Genomic DNA, 21,857 nt, shown 5'->3' on the forward strand with positions numbered 1-21,857 from the left:
TCATTTTGGGACCCTTCAAAGCACGTTGTTCGTAGTGAGTGAAGGCTTCGTGTTTAAGACCGCAATTTGACCTACAATGGTTAATTTTATGAATTGTGACTTGGATGGAGAGACGTCTCATTAGCATTCATACAATTTTTTCATATATATACTTGAAAATGCTTTTTTTGTGAAAAAGTTCGAAAATATTAGATAACACTTAAAGTTGTATGTTTGCGCATATATTTGACTGTAAACATTTGTTTTATCATATTAAAACCGAGTAGGGCTATTTAGTTTGACTTTTGTCGTATGATATTGACCACAGAATTATTGTTGGCTATATTAAGATTTAAGATAATGAAAACGTCAATATGACAATTGAACAAACTAATGCTAAAATACGTTTATTATTGTTTCTTAAGCAAATACAAGTAAATAATGAGTTGCATAGAAAATAAAAACAGACATGGTGTTAAAACGTTTATTACTTTAGATATAAAATACTCAAACAAAACTACGGAGCCCCGCTAGGGGCATGCAAAAAAAAAATTACACACATATATATATATATATGAGTCTGAATATATATATATATATATATATATATATATATATATATATATATATATATATATATATATATATATATATATATATATATATATATATATATATATATATATATATATATATATATATTGTACGCACAAAATAAAAGATTGTGCTCTTTTTTTATTATTTACATATTATAAACTCTTACATGCATAAGACAGATGGTATCTGTAGGAGAGGACATATTTGAATTCAATAATATAAAGTGTTCTATATCTATCCTTTTCTCCTTATTAATATTTCCACTCATCTTCTTATAATGAAAATAAATTGACTGATACTTTTTTATGAAAAAAAAACATCGCTCGTGTAATTCTAATGCCATAAATGCAGTGTCATGCACTAAACTACAAAAATACCAAATACTGTCACATTACGTTCCTTATACACCATATTCACTAAATGAATCGTATGAAGGCTTATTACTACAGCATACCATTGAAATACAACATCCACAGCAGAGGAGAATAATGAGTCCCGTAACTATGTGTGTACCAGTAATTAACCAAAAGGAGAAATAAAATAATGTTGGTTGACAATATTCGTCACTCGATTCATCTGTTGAGAAGTGTTTATACGTCGTATAAACCCAGTAATTACCTGAAAATATATGAAAAGCCAAGTAAAAATAATCCAAAGTTGTTATATACAGTTGAAATCTAGACAACAGTTGCAAAACAAAGTAAATAACCAATAAAACATATTCTGGTGCGATCTTTTTATATTAATGTCTTTAAAACACAGGTTGTTTCCAAAAAACGATATGATTAATCAATAGTCCTGAAGAAGATGATTACCATTATCTCCTAGAATGTCATTATCTAAATCACTGACATTTTAATCAATGATTTAACAAAAATGAATGCACCATATACATATTATTTCTTATTCAATGTAATGCATAGTTGTCAACCGGAAGTGGCAAATTATCTAAATTGTTTTATTTGAAATGTATAAAAAAAAATTATGTATATAACAAACACATTTAGTTTGCTTTAAATGACAGATAACAACAATTAATATTAATACCAATAAGAACAATATTCAAAGATCTTATTACAGCGTATAGAAGTTAACTTTTTATAAGATGTTTATGTAAAGGATCGATAAATTTACCAGGATCGTTCCTTTATTTTCAGGCAGTGGAAACAACATCTGCGTAAAATGGGGATGTGATATTTCGCTTGAAATAGGTTTTCAGGTATAATCGAACAAAACCAAATCTTTATATCAATGGAAATAGTCAGTAAACGTTTTAAGCAATTTGTGGTTACTTAATCCCTGACTTAATATAATTTACAACGATTATATTTTGTACATATTAATGTTGGTAAATTACAAGACACAAAAATCTAGCAAGAGTTAAAACACCTATCAGATAACCTAATAATTGACGACAAAAACCCAATATCAGTCAATGATGAATGGCAGCGCATACATGAAATCTACACTGAAGCCAATAAAAGGAACAAGAATTCAATAGACAAGTATACAAAGAATGGAAAAACACCTGAGACTTGGAAATCGATATATGAAATAAAAGAAGTGAACAACAAAATTTGTTAAAAACATTCTTGGAGAATTAAGGAAAAGCTGTGAACAAAATATACAGAATGCAAAAAAAAGGTAAAAACAGCAACATTAAAGAACAAGCGAGATTTTCTGGAAGACCTAGCAAGAGAAGCAGAAACTGCAGCTTCAAATCAGAGAATAGGACATATTTATCAAGTAACTAAACAACAAACATGACAAAGTGGTAAAACAAGCTACGATAACTATGCCAATTAAAGACAAAGAGAACAATAAACTAACACCAGAACGAGATCCATACTTCAGATGGAAGAAACATTCCATTTTCCACCTTCATAACAACAAATACAGAAAGCCTTTAAAAGCTTGAAAAACAAAAAGGCATCTAGCATAGACCAACTTAATGTAGAACTTTCTAAGATAGATCCAGTGCTATAGGAGGATACTTTACACCCAGTATTCCAGAAAATATGGAAACAAGCTGTTATTCCGAACAGTTGGTCTGAATGCAACATCATATATATACCAAAACTAGGAGACTTAACAAACTTCCACAACTAGAGAGAATCACCTTACTATGTATTCCAAGTGCTGTATTCTGCATAATTTTGATATCAAGGATTATAGAGTCTGTAGATAAGACTAGAATCAGCTTGTTTCAGAAACGAGAGAGGCTGCATAGACCACATATTTGTCCTACAAAACATATTAGAACAGTGCCATGAGTGGCAGAGAGAACTGCTTGTATTATGTGTGGACAGCTTACACCGGGAAAGTCTTTGGGAAGTTTTGAGTAGCTATGAAATACAAAATAAGATAGTGCAACGCATCAAGCAGTTTTATACAAACTTCTCTGACACTAGTTTCCTTGTAAAATCTGGAGTAAGGCAATGATGTGTTATATCATCTGTGCTTTTCATAATTGCCATTGATTGGGTAATGAGAACAACACTAGTACCGGACTTAGATAAACATTTTGTACCACGCTTGAAGACACAGACGATGCAGATGATACAGCAATTTTATCCAATACCATAGACCATATGCAAGAGAAGACTAAAAAGCCGTGGTGAAGTGGAAAGGGCATCAAACACCTTACACAAAGGTTCCTGGTTCGATCCCTGTTCCGGAGTGAACATTTCAGGGAGTAAATTTTTCGGCTATCGCTTGAAACCATGGTCTTGAAAATGATGATAGTTCGTCGAAATGGGACGATAAATTGCTGACCCATTGTTAAGAGAGAGCAATATCTCTTGCACGTGAAATAAACCCTTGTAGATTTTGAAAAGGAGCACACTAATGCCGCTACAAGGCAGCACACGCACCCGCAATGTAGAATGGGATTATTATAAGTTGCAATAAATTGTTTCCAAATACACTTAAAATAAATATATTTAAATAAAGAACAAAGAGCTAGAAAAAACTGCTAAAATGATTGGACTTAAGATCGATGCCAAAAAGACAAAGTTAATGTACTTCAACACAGAGAGACACCCTGCGTAAATCATTAAAAAAAACACGTTGATGACGTCAGTCATATGACAAAATTATGTCTATGAGATGATAAACAAAATACTGTCAGCCAATCATAAGTCACGTTACATGAAAAATTTGAATTATAGATTGTATATAGTTGTTATAAGTTGTTATCACTTGCATCCAATCCTATCGATTAATAATATAATCAGTAACTGGTAATAAAAATTCAATTTTCACATTATATTGTACCAAATATTTCCCTTTTCCCGTTGTTCCTTTTAAAAACAGGTGACATAAGTAATTTTGATTATTTTGTTTCAAAACGCCCTTCTAAGAATATGAATTGATATTGTCCAATCAGAACTTGTATTTCAAATTGTGATACCTTGCATTTTTTAATTTACGTATATGAATATATATTTTACTTGATACACACCTAGAATAAACCATATACATAGAAACAAACCAATGATTGCATCACATGCACCTTTAGGTTTGCTTTCTTCCTGTTCTCCAGCATTGTTACTGGCTCTACACTTGTCTCCCAAACTCAACAAAGCTTTCACAATGGCAAAAGCGCCAAATACGATGAGGTAAATAGGAATATATTTCTGTTTCGGACAGTCATGTAGGTATAGTCCTCCTGAATAGGAAAAAAAGGAATCAAGTTAAGGATATTTTCAGTTAATATAAAACTGTTTCCAAAGATTATATAAAAACGAAAACTTCAAGAATGTAATATGTGAAAATAGAGAATTGCCTTAGGGTTGGCTATTTTGTGTTGATTTATAACTCACGTGTTCTAGTGTTGTTTTGTTTTGTGATTTACACTATTAAGAGAAGAAACATTTTTTTATATGATAGATTGTAAAACTAAAACAAATCGTGTTATCTGTTGAACGTGTACAATAAAACGTAAATCGGTGATAATTAGATTCGAATGTCATGTAAACCATAAGATGATAACTGCAACGCTAACTTATAACATGTATTATGATGCCTTTTACTCTACAATTGCATATCAATCAAGAGATGTTTCGGTCGTCCATCTCTCAGATTAGCAATTAAAATTCTATGGCATAGAATGAAAATCTATACTATTAAACGAGAGGACCTCATTTTGTGTGTCGCTTCTCTTCCTTCAACAATAAACTAATCATTATACCTTTGTGTCCTATAGGTACCATGCATAGTCGCATTTGTCATCCTTGCTTATGAATATTCAGTTTGGGTTATTTTGGGTGAAAATAAAGGCGTCCGGATATTGTTACCGTCACCGGACGGAATTTTAAGTCATAGTATGTATGTATGAATGTATGTAGATCCCTCCGTCTACGGAGCACCCCTTGAGGGCTGCGAGGGTACAGTGGAATCCGTGTACACTACCTATCGTGATTAATGGAGATGTTTCATTATAGTATTTACCACGTTTAATTTTTACAAGGACAATCCCCTCCCCAACTCCAGGGAGTGGTAGGATTCCGGGCAGAATATGTTATTATGGTGGAGGAAGCCGAAGAACTCGGAGAGAACATAGACAAGACGTCCGTTTATAACTTTTAAATTTTTTAATTTAACAAGTACTTTGGGACTGGACTTTCATTTCGCGTTTTACTGTATACTATGATCATACATATATACGTATACAATACTGATTTGATCATGTATAAGTATACTATATATAAAATGTATTTGCTGTCTACTGTAAATTCCAAGTTTAATATCGAGTCAATATATACTATATAAGTGATTGCCGTGGAAAGTAAGCTTGGAATTTATAGTAAATATCAAATACACTTTATTCATAGTATATATATGTTCATAGTGACAACGCGAAAATAATTAAAATTAACAGAAAAAATAAGGGACTTTTGAAAAACGGGGCAGGGCCAACAAAATTGTCCTGTTCCCAAGTACATATGACTTTTTATAACTTTCCTGAAATTCTCCACTTATAAAATCATTTACAAAATTTCATCCTATAACAGTTAACATACTCTCAATCACGCTCTATATGCCCGCGATTTCGAGGGTTGACTATAGTATACTTGAAATACACACTTTGCCTTGAAAGTCACATTTAAAATTTAAAAGTCTCAATACCGATATCCGGTAGTTTAGTTATGCTTATAATATTAAAGAGAAGATGTGATATGATTGCCAATGAAACAGCTCTTCACAAGTTATCAAATGACAATAAAATTAACAACCATATGTCACCTTACGGCGTTAAATAGTGAGCAAAGCCCACACTGCATAGTCACCTATAAAAGACCCCGAAATGATAAATGTAAATCAACGCAAACGAGAAAACTAACAACCTTATTTATGTAGAAAAAATTAACGAAAAAATCAATATTTACCAATCAACAAATGACAACCACTGAGTAATAGGCTCCTGACTAGGGACAGGCATATGCATACAGAATGTGGCGGGGTTAAACATATTAGCGGGATCCGAACCCTCCCCAAACATGGGACAGTGGTGTTACAGTACAACATGAGAGCGAACTATCAAAATCAGTTGAAAAAGACTTAACTCAGCTTAGATGGCCATGATAAATGAAAATACATCTAACAATAACACAAAGTAGATGTCACCGGGTACTTATATATCGGAATAGCAAAAAGACAGGAAGTACTGATAAGAGAGTACTCGCAATTACTGACAGCTAGTTCAAAGCCACTAACAACAAATGAGACTAAATTATCAATCAGTATATATAAAACATCCCATGGATTTAGTGTAAAGGCGTCATACTCAGTCAGAAAAAGAAATGACATTGTGCAATGTCAAGATACAGATAGTAGATCCATGAACGTGTATATGTATGTAACAATAATATTTAGTTTGCTTTTAATTAACTGAAAAGAAAATCAAAGTTCAACCCAATCAAAACAATATTCAATGATATAATTACAGTGTTTAATTGGTAATCTTTTATAATACGTTATTGAAGGATTGATCGATAAGTTTACCCGGCTCGTTTTTAAATATCTGGGCACGATAAACAACATTTCCGTAATAATCAGTATGTGCTATCTCGTTTGAAGTAAGTTTTCTTCAAGTATAACAAAACTTCAAAACTAAATCTGAATATATCTATGGAAGAATTAAGTAAAGGATTTAAGTAATTTATGGTATCGAAATCCCTGGCTTAGTAATTTACCAGTAATACATAGATTACGTTCGGTAAAGTAAAAAACACGGGCATAGCGAACAAGTTGTGAAATATAAACACCGTATGATGGTGCCAAAGGAACTTCAATATCCAGAAAGAGAAAAGTAATAAAAGGGAACGCTCTTTTGTCGTAAATTTTAGTTTGGAGTTTCCTTTGTAAAACCGAAATATCTAAATCTAGGAAATGAAAGTATGACCGTTAAAAGTTGATTTATATAAAGTAAGTTCCTTTGTGTAACTTTCGGCAGTTTATTTAGAAAATTCTTGAATTTTTAACGAAAAAATATCATCAAGATAACGGTAAGCTGTTGAATGTTTTGTTTTTATATATGGCTCTCTGTGGAGCGCACGGACTTGAATGTAGATGAATATAAAATTTCACTCGTCAGGACGTCCATGTAGTATTTACGGCATACCACCGACACATTGGTGGCTGCTTCGTCGACCGTAACAAACATAATCCGTTTTGAAAAATCTTGAAGTTTATATCTTTTTTTGGAAATAGGCGTATCTTGTACCCTTTTATTTATTTCTACTTTATGTTTCAAATGCGATATTCTAATATCTACAACATCCATACTTTTATTTGAATAAGAATAAAGAGACTTTTTATCAGATTTTTCCCGTTTTCACCAATTCAATGTTCACAAAACGAGGAAAGAGCGACTTTAGTGACCTGAAGACACTTTTTCCAATCTATTTAAGATGGAAGACGATAATTTCGTCCTTTTTCCAATTATTTTTTAACCTCCCTGTCCTAGACGATAACGAGCCCCTCCCCCTCTCCCATAATAACATTGTCATAAGGATCATAGCCTTACTTCGATGATTCACAATTTCAAGTTTAAGGAGTATTTTGTTTCTACATTGACGTCTGATGTTACCGACGTATAATTAAAAATTAGACTTCTGCTGTTGTTTTTATGTGTATGAAGTAATAGGTACTTCTGTATTATCAAAATAGGAAGGTATAAAGTTTTAAACGGTAGAATCACAAAATATACTCAATAAGTTGATAAAATCAATACATCGGTTAATATATTTAATTTTCAGACAGTGCCGTTTATAATCTTCAATTTGTCGATACGCAGGAATATATTTAAAATTTTGTGTTTCTGCTCTTTGCATAAGAATTACAATTCTGTTTTGCTACAATTATTCACATATTTTTTTCATACAATAAAATGACAAATTACCTATTACTATGGCTGCTATTGGCACTGCTAAGAACACAACTAGGAAAACTGTGGCAATCACTGAAACCAAAGATAGACCAACGAAGTGAGTATTTCTATTAATTTATAGAAAATGCCACGAAATAGTAAATCTTACAAATAAAATACATATCAAACACAGATAAAAAGGATGAGAGAGATAACAAAAAACACCTTTATATTACTTAAGTTAAAAGCTAACTATAAATATTGTCGCATTTTTACACAGTACACTATGCCATTTGAGCACTAGAGGTTATATACATTTATTGAAGACTAAAGGGTTGGTTCCTAATCATATTAAACCAAAGATTAATTAAACGTCTTTACTATGTTTACTGCGTCTGATGTACATGATTCGATATAAGACAAACTTTGCTTGCTGGAGAAAAAAAACCTATAGTCTACAAATTAAATCAAAAGGAATAATCATTATGTTAGAATATACTAGAATATTGCCAAAGCAATCATACCTTCTTGATTTTTGATCGTCGGGGACTTACAGTCCACGTTAAATAGTAAGGAAATTCATAACATTGTTTATTGCTGTCAGTTTCTTAATAAGGAAATGGGATAAATTAGGTGGAGTAAACATTGATCAATGAAAGGTTTATTGTATTTTCAAATTGCAGTAAAAACAAACATGTTTAAATAAATTCTTTCAACTTTAAGAATTAAAATACAATGTTCATAAATACGTCGCTTTTACTTCGCAACCAATATAGAATCTTCCTAAAGAATGCCTTTATCAGTTGTTTCAGGATATTAACGTAATATGAACATTTAATCTAAAGATCTAGAGATGCACAAAACTAACATGAATATGAATGACCTGGTAAATTTAACCCTCTTAACCATTTATTTACAATAATCTTATCAAGGGCCTATCCAACCATTTAATGTATATTTTGCGACCATGCCCATATAATAAAAACAAAATGCTACCAATTCGCAAATTTACTGCGTTAATAAAATTCTTTTATACAAAAGCATCATAAATGATATATTTCAGATTAAATCATTTGTGAAAAGAAAATCACAAGAAATACCGACCTCCGAGGAAATTTCAAAATTGAAAGTCCCGATAAAATGGCAAATCAAAAGCTGAAAACTTATAAAACGAAGGGATTTTTGACTTGGTAATGGCATTTCATTATGTTGTAAATTGTGGATTAAGTCTGAATTAGAAGTAATTATAACTTTCACGTATTATTGTTAAAGAATTTGGGGGCTCGGTTGCCTACTGGTCTACAAATTACTATTAATGGTGGGGTTCGTGTTGCTTATTCTTATATGTTGTGTCATGTGTACTATTGTTTGCCTGTTTGTCTTTATCATTTTTAGCCATGGCGTTGTCAGTTTATTTTCGATTTATGAGTTTGACTGTCCCTCTGGTTACTTTCGTCCCTCTTTTACTACTGTAATAATTCGGCATTAATAACTGAGGTTGTGAGTACGAATCCCGCTCGTGCCTGTGCACTCAACTAAAATGTAAATTAACTAGGATTTTCAGTTTTCCTATCGAAGGTATTAGCGGTTTTCTACAGGCACTCCGGCTTCCAATCACCAATAAAGACTAGACGCCACAAATTAGCAAAAAAGTGGTGCTTAAAAGTAGCGTTAAAACATAAAAATCAAATCAAATGTTAATGAATTGTTATACTTACCCGAATTACACACAATTCCTATTGATTTACGTGCGAAATCGACATTCCCACCCGAAGTAACCTTTGCCTCAATAATTTTACAATATAAAGAGTTATAAGATGGTGGTGCGTCCATGTCTAAAATGTTTATGAGATGCGATGAAATCACAATCTGGAATAGAGGAAGAAATCATTATCTTTATCAATATTTTATACAAATTCATTACTCAAATTTATCATAAATCATGCTACTTACACTACAAACTGCTCAGAGTCTGAAAAGACCAGATTTTGTGCTCGACCAGTAAAATCAAGCACACATTTTACTCGACAAGTCTCGACATGTCTCGAGAGTACTCAGCTGTACTCGACATGGTCTCGACTATATGTAATAAATATGATGCAGTACTTGATGATCTTGGTGTAGACTGAAATGATCTCGGCCAAGGCTCGACCAGTTTTGACTTGTTTTGCTCTGTCACGACCTGTCTCAACCTGTCTCAATTCAGTCTCGACCAGTTTGGACCTGTTTCGACTAGTCTTTAAATGTAGTCTTGACTGGTATACATCAGCCCATCTAACTTAATTAGATATATATCTCACAAAATTATAGTTCATTTGGTGGTTTGGTTCATTGCTGTGAAATTAAAGAATTTTCTCAAAAACTCTACAGCTAACTCAATTATACTTTGATCTTACAGAATGTCAGGTTGTTTAGTAATTTGATTAATTGCTGTCAAATTTGAAAAAACGACCTGGGAATCAGAAGGATCAACATATAGCTAAGATAGCTGTATAGTTTGATGAGAATTCCAGTTGATTTGAAAAATTGATAAAAAAAAATAGGGTGTACGTTCTGAATACAGTCCGAACTGAAAATTATAGCTTTGTTTTACCTTGATACTGTTGAAACAATTTAGAGACTAGTCGAGTAAAATGTGTGCTCGATTTTCCTAGTCGAAAGCAGTTGTAACGTTATATCAAGCAAAGAATACTGTAATTGTACATTTTTTACGCGGGTACTTATTTTCGGCGAATTGCGTATTTCAAACAAGTTCGCGGGTATTTATTTTCGCGATATTTCTCGAAAATGTAAAAAAATAATTTTTTTACAGTTGTAATTATTGCCTCGTGTGTAAATCTGACCTGTATTTAAAGTAAAAGCGTAAATAGCTGTCGTGTATACTGTATTTAAGTAAATGCTTAAATAGCCGTCGGGTAAAATATTTGTAGTAAGAGTACCGGTAAAAGTGAACTGATTTCAATTTTAATTTATTTGTTTGTCATTCTTCATTTGAAATTCAACATGTTAAAAAGTTGGTTAATTCAGGAGAAAGACAAGCCTCCTATTCGTCAGTTTTTGCCTGATCCTCGTGAGGCTTCTACACCAGAGAAGGGTTAAATGGTTGTGTCAGCGGACGAAAACGTAGATAAAACTATGACAGCTTCTTCAAGTAAAAAACGCAAACGAGGTGAATACAATCATTATGACAGTGAGCAAAAGCTGCAAATGGCAAAATACGCATGTGAGCAGGTTTCGAAAGCAGTACGGCATTTTAGTACACAGACAGGAAAATCCATAAATGAATCTACAATAAGAACTCTTAAAAAGGGATACTTGCTAAAACTGAAAATCCAATCGTCTGACTCTGATACAGAAATATCACTTGAAAGTCAAAGATGTGGATAGCCACTGATTCTCGGAAAATACGATGCTGAAGTTTAGGAATACATACGAAATGTATGACTAGCTGGTGATATTGTTAATCGTCCAATTCTGGTGGCCGCTGCACGAGGCATTATAATGGCTAAAGACCGCCAGCTGCTTCATGAATTCGGAGGATGCATTGAACTCTCTTATTCTTGGGCTCAGTCATTTTCCCGGCGCATGTAATACGTAAACAGGAAAGGTACAAAAGCAGCACGTAAAATCCCAGATGATTTTGAAAAACAAAAGGATTAATTTTTAACAGCTATAGACAATGATAGAGTTACAAGTTCAGAAAGATAAAATTCCGAGTGAGCTAATCATAAACTTTGACCAGACAAATGTATATATTTAAGGTGGCACTGTAGTATTTGCATTCCAGAATTTAGGTTGCTTTTTTGTGTACCCTACTTAGGTAAATGTATCTAAACAGTGTGATTGGACAAAAAATACAGTATCAACTAAACATACTTTCCCAAACTGAGGGATGAATCAGGTGTAGAGAAATATGAAATAATTTTACATACAGATGAAAATGAATTTTTGAGAAATTTTTTTTTATTTTGTATTCACTGCACCATAAAAGACCTAAAAGTACTAGTGGCCTTAGGTTTTTGAAAATAGCAAAAAAAGTAAACGGTCATGATACATATTTAAATTCATTTCTGAATAGTAAAATGAAAGTACTTCAGTTAACTGTGAATGTAGAAATTTTTGCAGTGTTAGAAAGTGGTGAAAATTCTAAAAAGGCTATCATTGTCCCTTATGGGCAAGGAAATACTACCGTGCCACCTATACCTGTTGGTGACTATACTTTAGAGGAAGAAGGTAGCAAACAAGTGTCTATTACGGGTCTCGAGGACAAGCGACATATTACAGTTTTATTGGGTGAAACATTGAATGGGAAATTTATATCGCCACAATTGATTTACCAAGGAAAAACTGGTCAATGTCATCCTAACTTTAAGTTTCCTCAAAATTGGAACATTACACAGTCAGAAAATCATTGGTCAAATGAAACGAACATGCTCGAGTATGCTGACAAAGTCCTTATTCCGTACGATTAGTCCGTCCGTGATAAATTGCCGTTATCCAGAACAAAACAACCCGCTTTGTGTATTTTCGATGTTTTCCGTGCTCACAGAGTTGAATCATTCATGACTAAGTTAAGCGAGAATAACTTTCGCACTCGTTATGTACCAGCATCTTGTACAAACGAGTTACAACCATTGGACGTTTCAGGAAATGATGAGTTCATACAACTGGTGAAATCTAAGTTCACTGAATGGTACTCTGATCAAATCATGACTGGAATAAAAGCAGGCAAAAAAGTTAATGACATTAAAGTCGACTTAAAACTTTCTACTTTAAAACCACTACACGCTGGATGGTTAGTGCATGCATTTCAGAATGTAAAAGTTGACAGTTATAAAAGAAGTTTGGTTAAGACCGGTATTGCTGGAGTGGCACTCAAATGATTACAGTAAAGCTTTCAAAAACATTGTCTGCTACTATACACACATGTTTGTAAATCAATCAATAACAACAACAATAAAAAGTCATATGGTTCAAGGTAATCTCGAGTCATTATCGTTTCTTTGATCTTTAATTGGTTTTTACTTGTCACCTGTTGATATTAATCTAGTTTGTTTATTTATCGGATTAAAAGGATTGTAAACATGTCATGTCATCGATGTAAGGTCAAGTTTACATGCATTGATGGACAGCAAGTTTTTAGTCAAAAAGTTGGATTTAAATTCGTGAGTATTTATTTTCGCGATAATAAACCAACCGTGAAATTCGTGAAAATAAATACACCTCGAAAATAAGTACAATTACAGTATATGCCAAAGTAGTTTAGACAGTCGTTAATGGTACTGCCGGTATGAGAGGATTTGTGATAAGCATTTCATGTGTAACTATGACTTGTAACGTTTGTTTATTAAATTATTATATACAATTCATGCAATTGTATAAATCATTTTAAAAGTTGTAGGTTTGTGGTTTTTTGAGTGTTTTCTTAATCATAACTAATATTAACACACAGGTTAATAACTTGACTTTCAACAAATATCGTTCATAAAGTATTGATTTTATCTTAGGTGCCCTCTATTACGTTTTATGCATTTTTATGTGTTTCCATTTACCGGACACGACTACTTATAATACCAATAAGGAATATCTCCTGTGATAAACAACGTTTTCAAAACTTCTTTCTCGTCAATCGATCACGTCAATCGTTCATGAAATGCTCAAAATGGTAGCAAAAAGTATCAAAAGTAATAATTCTAAATTACTATTAACAATTTCAAGCCAAATCAAGTTAAGGAATACATATGTATCGAGAGGTTAACGATATAAACGACATCATTTATAAGTGCACAGCACTAATTACAGAGCGACCAATCCGTTTGGTGAGTTACAAAACACGAGAAGTGGTAATGTCTTAAGAGATGTTATGCAGGTAAAACAGCAAAAAATTACAATCAATAACAATATATTGACAATACCGTGATCAGAAGACAAAACCATCAGTCGTAGAAATACAGACAAAACCGTGACCAGACGATAAAACCATTTGTCGTAGAAATACAGACAATACCATAACCAGAAGACAAAACCATCAGTCACAGGAATTTAGAAACAACCGTGACCAGAAGATGAAACCATCAGTCGTAGAAATACAGACAATACCGTGACTAGAAAATAAAACTATCAGTCGTAGACTGTGACCAGAAGATGAAACTATCATTAGTAGAAAAACAGAAATAACCGTGACAAAAAGATTAAACCATGAATTGTAGAAATACAGACTATACCGTGACGAGAGGATAACACCAAAAGTCGTCGAAATATAGACAACGCCGTGACCAAAAGATTAAACCATCGGTCGTAGAAATACAGGCAATACCGTGACCAGAAAATAAAACCATCGGTCTTAGAAATACAGACAATACCTTGACAAGAAGATAAAACCATCAGTCTTAGAAATATAGACAATACCGTGACAAAAAAATTAAACCAGCATTCGTAGAAATACAAACAATACTATGGCCAGATGATCAAACATTGGTTGTAGAAATACACAAAATCAGCTATCAGAAAATAAATCTCCAATCGTAGAATACAGACAATACTGTGACTAGAAGAGAAACCATCAGTAGACGAGATACAGACAATACCGTGACAATGCTGTGACAAATGATTAAATCATCAGTCGAAGAAATACAGACAATATCGTGACCAGAAGATAAAACCATCAGTCGCAGAAATACAGACAATACCGTGACAAGAAGATAAACCATAAGTCATAGAAATACAGACAATACCGTAACCAGAAGATAAAACCATCAGTCACAGGAATTTAGACAAAACCGTGACCAGAAGATGAAACCATCAGTCGAAGAAATACAGACAATACCGTGACTAGAAAATAAAACTATCAGTCGTAGACTGTGACCAGAAGATGAAACTATCAGTAGTAGAAATAACCGTGACAAAAAGATTAAACAAATAGTCGTAGAAATACAGACTATACCGTGACGAGAGGATAAAACCAAAAGTCGTCGAAATATAGACAATGCTGTGACCAAAAGATTAAACCATCAGTCGTAGAAATACAGGCAATACCGTGACCAGAAAATAAAACCATCGGTCTTAGAAATACAGACAATACCTTGAAAGAAGATAAAACCATCAGTCTTAGAAATATAGACAATACCGTGACAAAAAAATTAAACCAGCAGTCGTAGAAATACAAACAATACTATGGCCAGATGATCAAACATTGGTCGTAGAAATACACAAAATCAACGATCAGAAAATAAATCTTCAATCGTAGAATACAGACAATACTGTATATAGAAGATAAACCATCAGTAGTAGAAATACAGACAATACCGTGACAATGCTGTGACAAATGATTAAACCATCAGTCGAAGAAATACAGACAATATCGTGACCAGAAGATAAAACCATCAGTCGCAGAAATACAGACAATACCGTGACAAGAAGATAAAACCATCAGTCGTAGAAATACAGACAATACCGTAACCAGAAGATAAAACCATCAGCCGTAGAAATACAGACAATACCGTGACCAGAAGATACAAACCATCAGTCGTAGAAATACAGACAATACCGTGACCAGAAAATAAAACCATCGCTCTTAGAAATACAGACAATACCTTGACAAGAAGATAAAAATATCAGTCGCAAAAATACAGACAATACCTAGACAAGAAGATAAAACCATCAGTCGTAGAAATACAGACAATACCGTAACCAGAAGATAAAACCATCAGTCGTAGAAATACAGACAATACCGTGACCAGAAGATACAAACCATCAGTCGTAGAAATTTAAAAATTTTGTGACCAGAAGATAAAACCATCGGTCGTAGAAATACAGGCAATACCGTGACCAGAAAATAAAACCATCGGTCTTAAAAACACAGACAATACCTTGACAAGAAGATAAAACCATCAGTCGTAGAAATATAGACAATACCGTGACAAAAAAAATTGAACCAGCATTCGTAGAAATACAAACAATACTATGGCCAGATGATCAAACATTTGGTCGTAGAAATACACAAAATCAGTGATCAGAAAATAAATCTCCAATCGTAGAATACAGACAATACTGTGACTAGAAGATTAACGATCAGTTGTAGAAATACAGACAATACTGTGACAATGCCGTGACAAATGATTTAACCATCAGTCGAAGAAATACAGACAATATCGTGACCAGAAGATAAAACCATCAGTCGCAGTAATACAGACAATACCGTGACTAGAAGATAAAACCATCAGTCGTAGAAATACAGACAATACCGTGATCAGAAGAGACAAACCATCAGTCGTAGAAATTTACAAATTCTGTGACCAGAAGATAAAACCATAAGTCGTAGAAATACAGACAATACCTTGACCAGAAGATAAAACAATTAGTCGTAGAAATACAGAGAATACCGTGACCAGAAGATAAAACCATCAGTCGTTAAAATACATACATTACCATGACCAAATATGTGGTTGACTTTATTTGTTTCCCTCATGACGTGCTCGATAAATATAAACTGTTTGAAGTGCTAACGGCGGAATATATTGTTAACAATAATTCATTGTTTGGATTATAAGGTGGGAAATCTAGACTACCCTACCATTCAGTTAAGCATTTTGAACTTGCGGTTTCGACATATAATGAGATGAAAAGAGCACGATTTAAAATTAACCAAATCCCATTACACTTTATGAGTAGTGAGATACGGAGAAATGCTCTGATTAATATCATCACCGACATCGAACACTCGGGAGAAACTCAGGAAAACATTGACGTAATTTATGAAAATGTATGCCCCGATATAATCACAGAAATGACCGATAAATCCCACAATTTTGTGACAATAACTCTAAGAAGCGTTTTCGAACCTTACTAGAACGAAACTTTGACTGAACTTTGGAAAAACATGCGTACATGTGAAAAAAAAGTTCTTTATGTATTCTGAGAGGAGAAATATTAGAACAACTTTGCGCAATATAAACTACATGAAAGCTAGAAAATGTTGTCGACAAAAATCTGAGACGGGCAGAACGTACCTACAAAAGGACAGCAGCGGAGGAATTAGAGACAATGTCGAGTAACATTCCAACTGACTTTTGGGAAGAAATACGTAAATAAGGACCTAGAAGTAACAAATGTATACCACAGGCAGTAGTTGATGATAACGGTACTATAACTAGATCTCAACAAAGGAAAGATGGCGTTGTGATTTTGAAAATTTATACAAAAAATATGGTTTGTCAAGTGATGAATTTGATTCAGAACACTATATTCAAGCTAAAGTACACAACAATCTATTAGAGGAAAATATGAAACTCTTGTATGTGCCGAATAATCTTTTAAATGTGAACATATCAAGAAATGAATTAAATTCTATAGTATTGCAAGCTAAAACGATGATCTGCAAGTGGATATGACGAAATACCATAACATTTTACTTTACGCTGATGGTATTGTTATTTTCGCAAAAATTGAGGATGAACTTCAGCAAATGTTGAATGTAATTCATAGTTGGTGTAAACGTTGAAAGGTTCTGATCAACACTGACAAATCTAAGTTCGTGCATTTTCGTTAAGGACGTTAAAATCAGAGTGAATTTGACTTTTCAATCGTCAATAATGGGTTGTAAATAGTGGACGATTATAAATAATTAGGAGTAACTTTTTAACTGTAAAGGTAGCTTTAATTTAGCAGCAGAGACTTTGCTAAGGGTGCAGAGAGAGCCCAAGATAAATTTATCTCGAAAATCCATAGATTAAAGGATTTTGGATATCAGTCTCATGAAAATTTTTTAATTCGTGTGCAATCCAATCCGCGACTATGCATCTGGAATATGGGGAAATAGGAAATTCCAATCAATAGATAACGTACAGAACAGAAAATTCGCTATAACTAAGGCGTTTACAAATTGGCATCAATTTTAGCACTGTATGGGGTTACATTGGGGATACCAATTCAGTTTCGGCATTAGGTAAACATCATTTGCTCCCGGAATAGTCTATAATCGTTTGAAGACGACCGATTAACGAAAGTGGTGTTCAATATGGATTATGATCGTTGCACAAACAATTGGTGTAGTGACACTAAAGATATTATCACTGAACTTAAAGTCATAAGAAACGAGTGACCGGTGAAAAAAAATGTTTATCCATTCTTGAACCATGTAAATATCATTAACTTAGACTTCTGTGCACGATTTTATAATTTTTTACTCAAACATATCGTGTAATCGTCTCTGTCTGTTATGAAGTGAAAATATGGTAGCTACTTAAATGTTGTGTTTAGAAACCAAAATTTGCCGATTGACATCTTAAAGTAAGCAATCAACAATTAAACGTGGATATTGAGCACGTGTTTAACATGTACAATCAGATAATAGTTTATTTTAAGGACAGATCCATGTGTATTGCAATCACCGGATTTTTACGAGGAGGTCACTTTGCATATGGAAAATATATCGGCGAAAGCAATTCAAATAAAGTAAACATCTTCTAAATATGAACAAATTAAAGATTTTTTTCAAAAAAAAAGTATATGTACATAAGTTTTATAATGAAAATTATCAATTTAGTTATAAAAAACATAAGCATTTTATTTTCTAATTTGAGGTTTCATATGAATTTAATATGTCACATTATTACGAAAGTAGAACATTGGTGGATTTAAAATCTTTTAAACAAATTGTACGAACTTAATACTGTGATATATGGAGAGAGTCCTTGAAAAATAAGCCAAAGCTACGATCTTACTTAAACTTTAAAACAAATTTCGAACTAGTGCACGATGTAAAAGTAAATCATACGAAACACGAGTGATCTGTGCGGTTTTAGATGCGAGATATTTCCGATCAGAATTGAGACGGGTAGATATATTTGGAAACAAGTAGAAAATTGAATATGTCGATTTTGTATTTCTCAAAATGCTGAAAGAGAGCTACATTTTCTTATAAACTGCAAATTTTTTAAGGATAATAAATAATAAATGCAATATTCATAGAGCGCATTATATAATAACAACAATTACTCTAAACGATTCACATTCAAAAATAAATAAAATACAAAATACACAAAACATGAATTACAAAGCACTTACTTAAAAGAATCAAACAAGCAGATACAAATTTATAAGATACTAAAAAAAAGAAGAAAACAAATAAAAAAATAAAACATGCATGTACCGTAAAATATACAAAACAATCTAAAACTAATGCAATCAATTAAAAGTATATAACCTCTACACATCTACAAGAAATCTTTAAAAGCAGTTCGAAATAAGTGAGTCTTGAGTTGCTTTTTAAAAACATCTTAAGAATTTGCACTCCCTCAAAGACGATGGCAAATTGTTCCAGAGTATAGGTGCTGCCTTGTCAAAATGCCTCTAATCGTAGCTTTTCGTTCGGACGTCATTCGGAGGAGGTATGAGCATACTTTTGATTAAGGATATCAAACAAACTGCTTTAGCGAAATATTAATGGTGGCCGACTATACGCAGCTAGATGACCAGGGACAGTTAACATTTCTAATGGTGAATCATCCAAGGAAAATAGCTAAACACTTAGCAACGTCCCTTTTCCGTAGAAAACAAACAGTCTACTATCTATTTAACATTCTTAAAAATTTTCACAAACTTTAAATGAATAATATATGAACTTTTACAAACGCTAATTTTTAAAGTCCCAAACTTTCTGTATTTAAATCTAAATTAACAATAAACACGTTATGTTAGAACATTTATATTGAATTAAAAATAAAAGGTGACTTATTTGTCCATTGGTCCGAGTGTATTCATATATGTAATTATATTTTGTACAAATTTATATATCCATGCTGATTTACATATGTGACTATAACAAACACTTACTAACAGAAGTTAATTCGTGTTTTTACCAAGGCGTTGTCAGTTTGTTCTCAGTCCTATTGATTTACTTTTGAATAACTAGTAATATAATTAATTTAGGTTTCGTACAACAGTGAAAAATTAAAACGGTGATAAACAATGCCATATTTTCATACAATGATTTTTGAATTATCATTCTAGGCACACACATGACCATTTAAACATAATATCAGATGATAAAACGATTTCTAACTTCGAACAGAATAAAAATGATAAGTTTTCAACACTGACCTTTTTCTTCTGATTCTTGTGTGTATGACTATTCTTATGAATGTGGTTTGATTTTTAAATACCTAACAGTTAAAAACATGTTTGAACCTTAATATTAGGCATTTACAAAAAGTCTCAGTTCTGACTATTGACTCCGACTCTGATAGCAAAAAATACAGGGGTCGTCTAAAAAACTAATTTAGGAGGCGCACTAGATTCATTATTAGTCAATAAACGGGACAAAATTTTCTTCACCGACAATAAAAATAAAAATTTGAATCAAGAGTTTCGTAACAGCACATTTCAATCGGATATGTCTATATGCTCATGCACATGTAAATTAAGCCTGATTCGTCATTTTGATTGTTTTTTCCCTTCATTTATGCCATAGTTCTATAAAAATGTATATATTATAAACTAATCTTTGATATAAAAATAAATATTTGTCCAAGTTGCTAAAAAAACTTTTTACAATTTATGTCGATAACACGTGGAACTATAGTAAATTTTATTTGAATGGAAAAGGGTGCACCCAATTGTCATTCCCGATGTATAATAAAAAGGATATAGGTTTCCGGAACTTTGTTTCAAACCACAAGTCCATGTATCTGCTCATCTATTCGAAAGTTGATTTCTAAAATAATGTTGTAGATAACAATGGATCATGTTAGAATACATTTTTTTTTGGAGATTTTTTCTGTTTTAAATCTTCACCCTCCTGATTCATCGGAGTGTCTGTAACTATTGATTCTTTTAATTCTTTAATGGATAACTTTTATCATAATCGGCATCTTGTAATTACGCCATTTACTGAACAGTAAATCAACAGAAAACCTGATCACCAGAAATGTCAGGGTAAAATTTAGATAAAAATTGCAAAATATAAAACTGTTGTCAAACATACCATGGGTGACTTTAAAAAAATAAAGTGATGGATACTTTGTGGAGGCACCCAAGATAAAACTCAGACAAATGGTGGAGACTTGTTTCAGGAGACAAAATAAATCGTTGTGTAAAATCTCGTTTATCTGTAATTTGCAAATTTTACCTCGAAAAGCTGATGTTTAGTTCCTTGTATTATTTTGAGACGACCCCCTTCATTTTAACTGTCAGAGTCGGTGTCAACAGTCGTTACCGAGACTTTCCGTAAATGTCTAATAATAATATCTATATTAGTACTTTAATATTTTTCTTTTAGATGTTCAACCTACATTTAAAGTATTTAAATAACCGTTACGGATCAACATTATTTCGTCAAATATTTCGGTCTAATTAGGTTTTTCCACTTATCTGTGGAAAAACTTTTGGTTTACTTCTGATTATTAAGTCTTTCCAGAAAATTGGAATGACCTAATTATAGACTATCAAATTAAGACCAATTACAATTATGATATGATATTGATATGCGGGAGAAAAACGTTTGCTTATAAAAACAAGCTTAAAGTACTTATTTGTTATATTGTATATATATTTTAAGATTTACAGTGGGATGTAAGAAAAGAATAATGTAAAACCTAGAGAAAGAAATTGAAATCATTTGTGTTTATTTGAATTTAATAATGATATATTAAAATATATAGCTGTCGTCGGGTTGTAGTCTGAACGAGGCATATACACGTCTTCTTTTAATCATGGTAACGCACATTGTTTGTCCAAACAACAGGGATATTTGAATACACAGGTACTTTATCAACACTAAAACAGAGACCTCTGAATTGTGATAAAACAAATATCAATCCAAAGTCACGAATAAACCGGAAGACAGATCGATCCCCGTTAGAAAAAAAAATAGAATTTAATTCAAAACGATGAAAAAGCAGAAAAGATTACA

At 32.5% G+C, this 21,857-nt stretch overlaps 1 protein-coding gene across 2 annotated transcripts; it reads right to left on the bottom strand.

Moving 5' to 3' along the window:
- Nucleotides 1-678: 678 nt before the first annotated feature.
- On the bottom strand, nucleotides 679-21,768 carry LOC143085654 (transmembrane protein 272-like). Of its 2 annotated transcripts, none has more exons than XM_076262136.1 (5): nucleotides 20,048-21,768; nucleotides 9,667-9,783; nucleotides 7,982-8,041; nucleotides 4,040-4,246; nucleotides 679-1,194 (listed from the first exon to the last, which is right to left on the bottom strand). In XM_076262136.1, the coding sequence occupies exons 2-5, from the start codon at nucleotides 9,779-9,781 to the stop codon at nucleotides 977-979; spliced, it is 600 nt and encodes a 199-aa protein (XP_076118251.1). In that variant the 5' UTR covers nucleotides 9,782-9,783; nucleotides 20,048-21,768; the 3' UTR covers nucleotides 679-976. The 2 variants fall into 2 exon arrangements, with proteins under 2 accessions (XP_076118251.1, XP_076118250.1); XM_076262135.1 differs by having other exon boundaries at nucleotides 9,667-9,817.
- Nucleotides 21,769-21,857: the final 89 nt, after the last annotated feature.

This window comes from Mytilus galloprovincialis, chromosome 8 (assembly GCF_965363235.1).
Source record: "Mytilus galloprovincialis chromosome 8, xbMytGall1.hap1.1, whole genome shotgun sequence".
Lineage (NCBI taxonomy): Eukaryota > Metazoa > Mollusca > Bivalvia > Mytilida > Mytilidae > Mytilus > Mytilus galloprovincialis.